Source organism: Arvicola amphibius, chromosome 3 (genome assembly GCF_903992535.2).
Source record: "Arvicola amphibius chromosome 3, mArvAmp1.2, whole genome shotgun sequence".
Classification (NCBI taxonomy): Eukaryota; Metazoa; Chordata; class Mammalia; order Rodentia; family Cricetidae; genus Arvicola; species Arvicola amphibius.
Genome location: NC_052049.1, coordinates 173,298,213 through 173,311,241, shown reverse-complemented (window position 1 = coordinate 173,311,241; position 13,029 = coordinate 173,298,213). Strand labels below are relative to the sequence as shown.

The 13,029-nt window shown below is 40.7% G+C and overlaps 1 protein-coding gene across 1 annotated transcript in view; it reads left to right on the top strand.

The window, feature by feature from the left end:
- Dock3 (dedicator of cytokinesis 3) overlaps window positions 1-13,029 on the top strand; it is a 337,144-nt gene that overhangs the window by 224,911 nt on the left and 99,204 nt on the right. The window contains exon 22 of the mRNA XM_038322276.1: window positions 7,330-7,411. Coding sequence (XP_038178204.1) covers window positions 7,330-7,411 — 82 coding nt within the window. The remainder of the gene's footprint in view (window positions 1-7,329; window positions 7,412-13,029) is intronic.

Sequence of the window (13,029 nt, the reverse complement as noted above, 5' to 3'; positions counted from 1 at the left end):
CCCTTGGGGCCAGCTTGCCCTTGTCCTCAGCAACAGAGTCAGTTCTGTCAAACTGCTCATGCGAGGTGCAGGGCCCACTCTCTCAAGTGTGGCCGTCAATGAGGGACAGGACCTACTCTGTGCAGCCCTACCTCTCTGCCTTTGGTGGCAACTGGAGCCACAGACATGAGTACAGGCTTGCCACCAACCTCAGCCAACTCCTTACTACCTTCACCTTTTTGGATCTGCCTCTCTTCACAAGACATGAACCATTCTATCTCTCTCCTCCGTACCCCACTATATATTTGTTCTCCATAAAAGAACCCATCCACCAGTTGCCTTGCAGTATCGGTAAGCCCCTGTTTTCTTCTCTGGGCCAGGGCAGCCCAGACTGGCATGTAGATCTTTGTCTCCCACTCAGTCTTTCTCTCCATATAATTTCTTATACCCTCACTTTCCCTTAACCCTTCCTCCTAACCCTCTCTGTGTTTAAACCTTATCAGCCTAGCATTTCTCTTCTTGACGGCCATTTCCCATGCGTTCTACTATCTGCTCCCTTTCAGGTCTTTTTCCAGCTATCCACCCTAGTGCTAACATTTTTTATGAGATCTTCAGTGACCCCCACACACACACTCACACAATCATGATGACTAGTGGAACAATAAGAAATGGACATATGTGAGATCTAAGTAGACATATTTTTTCTTCTTTATTTCAATTTGAATGCCTTTAAATTCTTTTTTCTTACCTTACTGCTCAAGGTAGAGCTTCTCATAAAAAAATAAATATAAACAAATAAATAAGTGGCTAAAAACAAGTGCCCTTTTTCCTCATCCTAGAGTACCTGTCAGTCACAACAAATAAAATATGAGCAGCAGGCTTTTGCTTGGAGCTTAAAATATAGTTTATCACATACCTACTGTGCATTTTCTTTTAAGAACTGGTGGAAAAGCTACTGACGTTCAGTCTTGTTTGGATGAGAAGCATGAGAGGCCAACATTATAACACTCCAAACAAAGACCAAATAAAACAAAAAGATACTTCATGTGAAAAAAATTAGCTAAGAACATTAGATAAATAAGATGTTGCCATTTTATGAAATTAGTATAATTTTTAGTGCCATAAATAAAGCTTAACAGTGGCAAAACTGCAGTGTTCTTAGATTTTGATGGCACATTGGAGAGTAGACACTATGTGTTTTATGTATCATCGTCTTAGTTTTCAACAATAACCCTGAGATATACTGTTTCTTCCTCCATATGTCCAGTGAGTAGAATGAGGCATAGTGGGATTATATAATATGCCTATGAAAGCAATACTGTATGCTAGTACAGCCCATAGCTTATACCCTTTACCTCTGTTAATCTCTTGTTATGAAAATGTATATACCTTCTAGTTAGATCATGGACCTGCCACTTTAAAAATAAGGTACTATAGCCAGGCAGTGGTGGCGCACGCGTTTAATCCCAGCACTCGGGAGGCAGAGGCAGGCGGATCTCTGAGTTTGAGGCCAGCCTTGTCTACAAGAGCTAGTTCCAGGACAAGCTCTAGAAACTCCAGGGAAACTCTCGAAAAACCAAAAAAAAAAAAAAAAAGAGAGAGAGATTAGATGTGGTCAGGCGGTGATGGTGCATACCTTTAATCCCAACACCCCCTGGAAGGGAGAAGCAGGCCAATCTCTGAATTTGAGGCCTATGCTCAGAGAGAATGAGAGAGAGAGAGAGAGAGAGAGAGAGAGAGAGAGAGAGAGAGAGAGAGAGAGACAGACAGAGAGAGAGAGAGACAGAGAGAGAGACAGATTAGATGTGGCCATACGGAAGAAATCAGGCCACATATCTTCTGTAGCCTATCCCTAAGAACAAGAACCAACAGGCACTTTCTGTGACTGTTAGAGGAAGCCCAGCTTCCTCTGATGCTAAGAACAAGCCATCTTTAAACTGTGGTCTCATCTAGTGCCTTCCTCCATGTCAGAAGTAGCGTCTCCACTCACTCTGGAAACCTGTAAGACTCAGAAACCCCATTTGTTCCTTAAGTTTGAAGGCTCTTTCCTTCAAGACCTCCTCATACTATACAGGGCATTTCCCATTTCAATGAAATGCTTTCCCATTTCAAGGCTTGATCATGGCTCCTTTAGTTGTGGCATTCTCTCTACTACTCAAGCTTATTCTGAAGGGCAATTCGTTTCGGTTCCTTTACACAGACCTGTGGTTTGTTTTTATTTTTTAAGAGTTCAATTTTTTAAATTTATTCTTCTCTCGTATATAACAACCCAGCCACAGTTTTCCTTCCCCTACCTCTTCTCTCTCCCAGATCCATTCTTTCTTCATTTCCCTTCAGAAAGTAGCAGGTCCCCCAGGGATATCAATTGAACGCTGTATAATAAGTTACAGTAAGACCAAGCACAAATCCTCATATCATGGCTCGATGAAGCAACCCAGTAGGAGGAAAAAGGTTTTAAGAGTAGGCAAAGGAGTGAGAGACAGGCCCCACTCCCACTTTGGGGAGCCCCACAAGAACACCAAGCTATACAGCAATAAGGTATGAATTAGCGCAGGCCCATGCAGGGTCTATAATTGTTTCAGTCTCTGTGAGCCCCTGTGTGCCCTGCTTAGTTGATTCTGTGGGCTGTGTTCTTGTGGTGTCCTTGACCCCTCTAGTTCCTACAATCTTTCATCCCCCTCTGGGGTGGGGATCCCAAAATTTTTCCTAATGTTTGGCTGTGGGACTGTGCATCTGCTCCCTTCAGTTGCTAGATGAAGCCTCTCTGATGACAACTGGGGTAGGTATCAATCTATGAGCATAGCAGAATACCATTAGGATTCATTTGACTTTGTTTTTCCATTTCGTTTTTGGTTCTATCTGGAATCTCTAGGCTGTCTTGCCTCTGCTTCCTGGCCATCCAAGCACTGGTATCAGGTATGGGTTCCCTCTTTTGGCATGGATCTAAAGCTGAACCAGTCATTGGTGGCCTCTCCCACAAGTTCTGTGCTATAGGAGGAGGAGCAGCGGACTGCGTCCGCCACCTGGCTAGTTTATATCCGAAATAATCACACAGAAACTGTATTCATTGAAATACTGCCTGGCCCATTATCTCTAGCCTTTTATTGGCCAACTCTCACATATAAGTTTAACCCATCTCCAGTATTGTGTATTGCCACTTGACTGTGACTTATTGGCATGACTCTAATCAACATCCGTCTTGGGCAGGAGAACTATGGCATCTGCCACACTGCCCTTCTTCCCAGCATCCAGTCCGGCCTACTCCACCTCTCTTAAGTTCTGTCCTATCAAAAGGCCAAGGCAGTTTTCTTTATTCAACCAATGAAAGCAACACATAGACAGAAGAACCTCTTACACCACTGTGCCACCATTACCCTAGCACATCTTCCAGGCAGCACAGATTGTAGGTCAGAGGTTTTGTGCCTTGGTTGGTGTCCCAATCTGGAAGCCTTGCCTTTTTACAGAAGGTGGCGAGTTCAGACTATATCCTCCATTTGTTGACGGCTTCACTCTTTTTATTCTTTCAGCTATTGGGGGGCCCACCACCCAGTTCCCAAATAAATCATACACAGAGGCTTATTCTTACTTATAAATGCCCAGCCTTAGCTTGGCTTGTTTCTTGCCAACTTTTCTTAACTTTAAATTATTCTTCCCTTTGCCTCTGGGCTTTTATCTTTCCATTCCTTTATACCTTTCTTACTCCATGATTTGCTGGGTGGTTGTCCCCTGAAGTCCTCCTCCTTCTTCTCTTATTCCAAGATCCTTTTCTCCTGGATTTCTTCTCATATTTATCTTCTCTGCCTGACAGCCCTGTTTGTTCTTCTCTCCTGCCTCGCTATTGGTCATTCATCTCTTCATTAGACCATCAGATGTTTTAGGCAGACAAAATAACATAGCTTCACAGAGTTAAAAATGCAACATAAACAAATGTAACACGCCTTAAAATAATATTCCCCAACATTTATAGCTTTTTATAAACAAACATGAAATGTTTTAACCTTAACATGTAAGACCATATACAACAAGAACATTTATCAAGTAAAGATTACATTCACACTGTACCAAATTCCAATTCATTTGTGTCTTGTAAATTTAAAGAAAATGCTTTATAATCTATCATATCTTAGTAAATCCAATTTCTTTTTACTTACTTTCTATCATATCTAAAGAAATTGCCACTATAACTGTCTAGTCTTCAGCTCCATCAAAGGCAGCAGGAAAATATAAAAGTATTTAAGTAAACTAAAATTGCATTGCAAATGACTTCCAAAAACTTTAGAAATGACAGAGACATCTGACTACTTGAACAGTCACCCAGAGTTCCTTTTCAATGTTGGGGCCTCCAGAGTTAGCCTACAGGCCTATAGTATCTGGCAAACTTTTCAATGAAGCAGGAAATTTGAAAGATTTTCCCACTGGTTTTGGCAGTTTGTCAGTCACTTTCCTCTGTGTCCTGTAGAATGTCTGGCAGTTTCTTCTGTGAAGCAGGAACACTGAAGGACCATCCCGCCTTTTTTGGGGGGCAAAGTTCACCAGTTATTTTCCTGTGGGTCCTGCATGTCCAGTTTGTACAACATACTGTCAAGCAGTCTAAACAAGAGCAGCTTCTTTCCCAAATGTCTAGTCTTGCCACACTGAAAACAAACTCCATAACAGGTTTCTTCAATGTCCATCATCTCTGAAGTAAATTGGTAGTGAGGAATAGATGTGTCTCGTTGTTATGAAAATTCCTAAATTGACAAAGCATTTTAAATGCCATATTCTGTAGGTCTTTGAAAGGTTTGAAGGCCATCTGTCTATCTAAAATATATCTTTATCATCTGGAAAGCATACCTAGCTTATCTACAGATTTGATTGTTATAGATGACTAACCACTGAGCTGTGTTTCTTGATTATCCTAAATAGTTCATAATAATAGCTTTCAAAAACTAGAATTTTACCTTACATTTTTAAATGAACTGCTTAGGTACAACACCTTAAACAAGAGCAGAAACATATATACAATATGTTGTAACAAAAATAACCTTAAATTGGTGTCAGTATACAAAAATCCTTTAAGCAAGAGTAAAAACACATATACAGTGTGTTGTAAGAAAAATTACCTTAAATTTGTATTAATATACAAGTCAATACCAATGCAAAACATTTGAGATTAATAGTTGGTTTTAGTTTAAAGTAGATTTAGTAATCTACCCTTTTATTTTATCATTCCTATATTTCTATATTTCCCTAAATTTACCAAACATCCATGGCTCACCAAATAACCTAAAGCTTCCCACAACTGAGCTCTTGGGAATGTGGACATTGTTTTCTCTAGACTGTTTCCTGCTGAATGTGGGCAAAGCATCTTTAGGGTCCCTGGGAAATTTTTGAGGTAATGAACGAGTCCTGGGAAGACCAGTTATAACCTTTGTTGATAGATATCACCTATCAAGTTTCATGCGAGCTCCCTTGATCAAACCTGATTCATATCATCCTGGAATGAATCCACAGCCTCTTGTTTCCTGTGGAAACAAAAGGAAAACCATTTATCCAAAGCATTTTTTAATTTCCATTTGACAAATACATTTTTTTTTTACTTTTTTAAAGTTAAGGCATTATTAAAATATCTATGCTGGTTTATTTCAGCAATCCCTCTTTCAATTCCAGGTCTCTCAGCAATCTTTATGTGGCTTTTTTCTTCTATATAACTTTTACTATCTCTTTAAAGACTTCATTTTTTTAAAATTATTTCTTTCTATAACTGCCTATACCCATTTTCTTTCTTTCTTAAGCCTATGCACATTGTAAAACACACTGGAATCTATTTAGAGGGTTTTTTTTCCATCTGGACTTTTTTTTTTTTTACTGTGTATCTTTTAGTCTCTTTTGATCACAGGAGCAAACTTTACACTGTTAAGCTACACCTGATCCTCTGCACAGCTCTCTTGGCTGACTCTGCCCTCTTCTCAGTGAGAGCCAAGCTTGAAGCTTGCGTCTTGGTTGGAGGTTCATCAAGAACTGCGTTCAGTCTTCCCAGAGCTCTAGAATGCGGTGCTTGTGCTGTATCTGTGATTTTACTTTGGTTTTGTCCCCATTTAAAGTACTGGCTGCTCAAGGACTTGCCAATAGACAGTGTACTTTTTTTTCCCTGAGCTTTCTCAGGCTCTACATGGAAATACAGGCCCCACATTGGTCAAATGCTGTTGGTTGTGGTTTACTCTTATTTCTCTTTTTGGCTCTTTTGGTCTTTTGGCAGCCCTCCACCCAACTCCCAGATAAATCATACGTAGAGGCTTATTGTCACTTATGAACATCCAGCCTTAGCTTGGCTTGTTTCTTGCCAGCTTTTCTTAACTTTAAATTATCCTGTCTACCTTTTGCCTCTGGCCTTTTATCTTTTTCTATTCCGGTATTCCTTTCTTTGTTTCTGACTCTGTGGCTTGCTGTGTAGCTGGTTGGCTGGATGGCTGGCTCCTGAAGTCTTTCTCCTCCCGAAAGAGTCCAAAAATCCAAAGAATAAAAGAACAAAAACATTACACAACATCCATTGATAGAAGTCTTCACTGAAGTTACCCTCACAGATTACAGGGAATTTCCATTGCAGAGTTTCCAGGTTACTCCCCAAATGCCCCCTAATTCCAGTCATCTCTCCCAGTACTCTCTCCTTCTAAGCCTTCCCCATCCCTCCTGTATGAAACTATTATAGCTGCTTTATTATACTTGCCACAAATTTAGTTCTGTTACTTGAGATATTAGTAACATTAACAGTTATTGTGTTAAGAAAAACAATTTCATGGATATATCCTGTTAGAGACTAAAAGGCATGGCATAGGCATCATTGTGTGTCATAATGCCAGTGGTGGTGGTACACGCTGGTAGAATTTGCTGAAGGAGGCAGAGACGGAGGATCACAAGTTCAAACCAGCCTATGCTCTTTTACATTGCAATACTTTTAACTCAGTAAACTCATTGCTCTGAGGTGGCTTGGTCCTTGGGAAATGAGGTGTGGAATGGAGTGGCATTAGTATACTTTTACTCAGTGTGCTAGTTAGTGTTGTATGTTCTGGAGATACTACAACTTAAGACAAATAAAAATACATAATATGATCTAAGTTTGGGGAAAAACTAGAGTGGGAAAGAGTGCTTATAACTACTGATAAAAATTCTGTAGCTCCTTATGGACAGAGAATGTTTGCTCTCCGATAATGTGAAAATTCCACAGCTGTGATGGATCCATCACTTTAGCTCATCAGCAGAATATTATTTCCTATTTGACAGTTCTTTGCTATTTTCCATTTGACTAAATGTAAATTTGAGACTCATTGCCTTTTGATTAAAATGGAATTTCTATAAATGTTCTATTTCCAGGGAGCTCATCCGCTGTTTGAAATGGTACATGGACTGCTCAGCAGAACTGATTCGGCAGGACCACATTCAGGAAGCCATGCGGGTAATGTCCTGAGCTGCCATACTTCCAGAAGGGGCCATTCCTATATTTATTTGTGTGTAATATCACTGGTATGGTGCTCAAGACAACTGTAGTATGCTGACCTACTTTCAGGAATGAATGCTGTGATCTATGTAATCTCCTTTCCCTACCTCAGTTATGCTCCTTAGGAGCTTTATACCTGATCATTTTACCTTGAAGCAAGAAGTGAACATGTATTCTAGCCACCCTCCTCTGTCTTATTTTTACCAATAGTATCAGTTTGCCATCCTACTGACTCAAGTATTAATACTACTTCTAAGCTAATACTGGTAAGAACAGTGATTGGAATTAAGATTGAATACAATTCACTTTTTTGATGGATACCAAATATTGTGTTTTGGGTCTGTGGTAAATAAGAAAGAAGTGGATAGATATATCAGATGATGATATTTGAAGAAGCTAACATTAAAACCTGTGCATTAATAAGAATCTGGAATCTTCTGTGGGCTGATCCTCAAAATGTTGGCCTGAGTAGATTCCCTGACAATGTAGCTTGATTTTCATTGCTTGGTAGCTCCAAATGGTTTGAGCTCCCCTCACCGTAAGTTAACTTCAGTATATTAACTTCTTCTCATACAGTAGAGAACCATATAAGAACAATTAAATCCTCTTTTTTTTTCAAATGTTTTCAAGAAAGCTTTCATGTCTTCTGGAAACACCCTTAAAGCAAGACCAGACTTTCTGTATCTGTCCCTATCTTATCTTGTACTTGGGTTATCTTTTCTTAAAGTTGCATTTTAATTATGTTTTCCACACTTTCTACATAGTAATTAAAAAGAGAATAGCATCAAAGTTGTTCTTTTTCTGTCTTGTTTTAATATCACATCATTACACGAAGTATAGGCCTTGTGTCGTGTATTGCTCTTCTTTCTTACATAGTACAGTGTGACAGATAGCATGGGTAAAATTAAGTCACAGTTCTCTTTTTACTTTTCCTTGACTCTCAGAACATACTTTAAATACCTGAGGCTCTAAGGCTTTTTTTCCTCCTTCATACAAATGTTCACTAAATGGTTACTGTCTGTTCTGGGTGCTAAGAAATATTCATAAGACTAGCCCATCTCCTAAAACTTAAATACAAAAGATTCTGTGTGAGCCCATTAATTAATTACTTAAGGGTACTATAGAAAGTTTGAAAGATTTCCCCGTCCATATTGGCATGTCATTATGCAGGTCTTGTTTAGAAAGCCATATTTCCAAGATTTCATGGTTGCATCTTTCCTATCTACAATAGAAGACACTATCTCACAACATGCATCCTCATTCTCTGGCTCTTATAATTTTTCTGCCCTCTTCTGTGATATTCCCTGAATCTTAGGGACTGCATTGTAGATGAATCAGTTGGGGTTGGGCACCCCATAGTCAGTTGTTCTTTGCATTTTTACCAGGTAATGATTTCGGTAATGGTCTGTTGCAAAATAAGCTTCTTTTATGAAGGGTGGGAGCTACACGTACTGTAAGAATAAGTATTTAGTGTACAGTGAGAAACTATGCTGGTTTAGAAAAGTAGCAGTAGTAGGCTCTCCTCTAGGGCCTATGACCTCTTCAGCCTTGAGTAATTGACTGGGTTTACAGTGCAAAGCATGAATTCCCTCCTGTTGAGTGGGCCTAAGTCTAGTTAGACAGCTGTTGATTACATCCCAGATAGAAGTGCAACTATTACACCAATGGGAATATTGTGCTGGGCTGGTCACTGTTGTGATTCATAGGCTTTAAAGCTGAACAGGACTATTTGTTGCTTTTCTCCTTTGACAGTTTACATAGCCCCTATGAGAGTTAGCCCTCAGGAAGGTGGCTTCCAGCTAATTCCAGCTGTTCCTTCAAGTCTTTTGTTTGTTTGTTTGTTTTTTGAGACAAGATTTCTCTGTAGCTTTGGAGTCTGTCCTGGAACTAGCTCTTGTAGACCAGGTTGGCCTTGAACTCACAAAGATCTGCCTGCCTCTGCAAGTGCTGGGATTAAAGGCACTCGGCTCCTTCAAGTCTATTGTCTCCAGCAATAGAGTCTTATCTTCAAGTTCTGAGAGGCAGCCAAGGTCAACAGTAATAGCCTATATTGTTTTGGGAGTCTCCTGGACTCCTTCACCAACAACTTGAAGGGAAATTTCCCATGCTTGGCACTGGAAGTTTTATTAGCTCGTCTGTGACTGTTGGGAAGCATTATGACCCTATGTGGCATATTGCAGTCACTGTTCTATTGCTGTGAGAAGATGCCATGACCAAGGCAATTCTTACAAAAGAAAACATTTATCAGAGGGTTATTTACAGTCCACTATCATCATGGTGAGAAGCATGGCAAACAGACATGGCAAGCATTATGCTAGAGAAGCAGTTGAGAGCTACATCCTAATCTACAGCAAAGAGACAGAAAAACAGATGGACAGCTGTTGATTACATCACAGATAGAAGTGGCATGGGGTTTTGAAACCTCAGTGTCCACCCCAGTTACATACTTCCTTTAATAAGGCCACACCTTCTAATCCTTCTGATCCTTTCAAATAGTACCCCTCTCTGATGACTTAAGCATTCATATATATAATCTGTGGGGGCCATTCTTATTCAAACTACCACGTGGCATAACTTCATTAAACATACACACAACCACATACTCACATGCATGCATATGTGTGTGTATATTTAAGCTAACACAAAATCATGTGTTTGACTTTCTCAAATACCTTTAGTGTATTTCTCTTTCCTCCCTGTCCCTCCCCTAAGAAAGTTACCCTCCCCATTTTTCCCATTTCCCCCCTTCTTAGCACCATATCCTACTACCTTTTCCTTTTCTTGAGCCATTCCCCCTCATGGTTCCTTTTTATTTTCCTGGTTTCTGTGGTTACTCCTAAGTTACATAGTGACATCTAATGATTCAGAACTGGGATCCACAGATGAGAGATATTATGTGGTGTTTGTCTTTCTGAGTCTGGGTTACCTCAGTCTGTGTATTTTCTAGTTCTATCCATGTGTCTGCAAATTTCATTATTTCATTTTTCTTTACAGCTGAATAGAATTCCATTGTGTATATGTACCACATTTTCATATCCATTCTTCCGCTGACTGACCTTTAAGTTGTTTCTCTTCCATAGTTATTGTGAATAGAAGTGGCAACAAACATGGCTGAGCAAGTATCTGTGGGCTAGGATATGAGGATGACTCTGACAAAGTGTTCCATAAACATAACATGCTTTTCACCGCTGAGCCATATCACTCGCTTAGCAAAGGGTACAGTGTATCTTCTTGGTGATAGAAAAGTTGTAATAGGGATTGGAGAGACAAGAACACCTTCTGTGCAAGCATGAAGACCTGAGTTTGAATCTTGGTACCTAAGAAGCCTGGCATGGCCACAGACATGCCTGAAACCCCAACTCTACAGGAGGCAGAGATGAGTACCATTGGGACTTGCCTGCTGCCAGTCCACCTTCATATTCTATGAGAGACATTGTCTCAAAAGAATAATTCAGACACCTGAAGTCTTCCTCTAGCCTCTATACATGCACACAGGTGTGTATGCATGCACATATATGAGAGAGAGAGAGAGAGAGAGAGAGAGAGAGAGAGAGAGAGAGAGAGGAGAGATTTACAAGAACTTTCACAATCTCCTTTCAAATTTGCTAAGTAGAAAAGGACAGGGTAGCTGCTTTAGCCTCAGTTAAATGTTTCATTTTCTCCAAACATGGTTGGGAGCAACCCCTTGAATCTTGAACAAATACCCTAAGATGTACCCTTCACTTGTGCTGCAGTCTGTCTTGGGGTCTCAGAGGTAGCAAGTTGGTTTTCAGGAGTGAGAAGGGGAAAAACAGGTGGTAATGGAAGATTTAAAGTGGCCTTGTTTTTCTCTCCTCTGTCCAGGTTGCACAAGACTTTCTTTCACACAATCCTGTGTTTCTTGCACACTGTTTTAAGAGAACTAAGCCATCATGTGTGAAAAATGTGAGCAACTTTGCTATTAGATTCTATCCTTCTGAAACCAGTGAATATTTCTTAGAACATCTCTTGTAGTCATTTCTGACTGAAAAACAAATAGCTAAACATTTGAGCAGTGCTGATAAGAAAATATTTTCTTTTTTAAAATTCAAGATGTATATAGGAACTGGCCTTTTTAGGCTCCCTCTCCTCAGCTGCCCAAGGAACTAACTGGGGGCGTCTCCCTGGAAACCTGGGAACCCCTCTAGGGTCAAGTCTCTTGACAACCCTCAGGTGGCTCCTTAAATTAAGATATATGCTTCCCTGCTCCCATATCCACCCTTCCTGTATCCCAAGCATCCCATTCCTCCGAGCTCCCCCCATTCTCCCCTTCACACTTTTCTCTCCCCATCTTCCCTTGGCCGCGTCTCGCCCAACCCTCAAGTTCCCAATTTTGCCTGGCGATCGTGTCTACTTCCAATATCCAGGAGGATTACTATATCTTTTTTTGGGAGTTCACCTTCTTATTATCTTCTCAAGGATCCCAAATGTATAGGCTCGATGTCCTTTAATTATGGCTAGAAACCGATTATGAGTGAGTACATCCCATGTTCATCTTTTTGGGTCTGGGTTACCTCACTCAGAATAGTGTTTTCTATTTCCATCCATTTGCCTGCAAAATTCAAGATCACCATAGAACCTCCACCTGACGATAGATGAAGAAAATGACAGAGCCCCACATTGGAGCACCGGACTGAGCTCCCAAGGTCCTGATGAGGAGCAGAAGGAGAGAGAACATGAGAAAGAAAGTCAGGACCGTGAGGGAACCTCCATCTGGCGATAGATGAAGAAAATGACTGAGCCCCACATTGGAGCACTGGACTGAGCTCCCAAGGTCCTGATGAGGAGCAGAAGGAGAGAGAACATGAGAAAGAAAGTCAGGAACGTGAGGGGTGCGTTCACTCATGGAGACGGTGGGACAGAACTAATGGGAGATCACCAACTCCAGTTGGAATGGGACTGATGGATCATGCGACCAAACCCGTCTCTCTGAATGTGGCCAACAGCGGGGGCTGACTGAGAAGCAAAGGACAATGGCGCTGGGCTCTGATTCTTCTGCATGGACAGGCTCTGTGGGAGCCTTCTCAGCTTGGTCGATACCTTCCTGGACCTGGGGGGAGTTGGGAGGACCTTGGTCTTAGCATAGAGTAGGGAACCCTGATGGCTCCTTGGCCTTGAGAGGGAGGGAGGGGAGGTATGGGTGGAGGGGAGGGGAGGGAAGGGGGAGAAGGAGGGGAGGGAAGGGGGAGGAGGAGTGGAGGGGAGGGGGAGGAGGAGGGGAGGAGATGGAAATTTTTAAATATAAAAAAATAAACCATGAGAAAAAAAAGAAAAAAAATGAAGAAACTTAAAAAAAATAAAATGAAATTCAAGATGTGTAGTTTATAACTAGATACAGCATAATAGATATTATAGGCTTTCATTTTTTAAAAAAATAACTTTTTCTGTCTGATTTCCTTATTCTACAATATTCACTGATCTTTTGCCTCCTGAGGTGAGGCATCTGACAGACAGTAAGACATTTACCAGGCTCACATTCTATCCTAAGCATGTGAAATTTTTGAGAAATTTCTCTATGACTGAGAATATATGTGTCATAGTAGAGGGAATAACTCCTA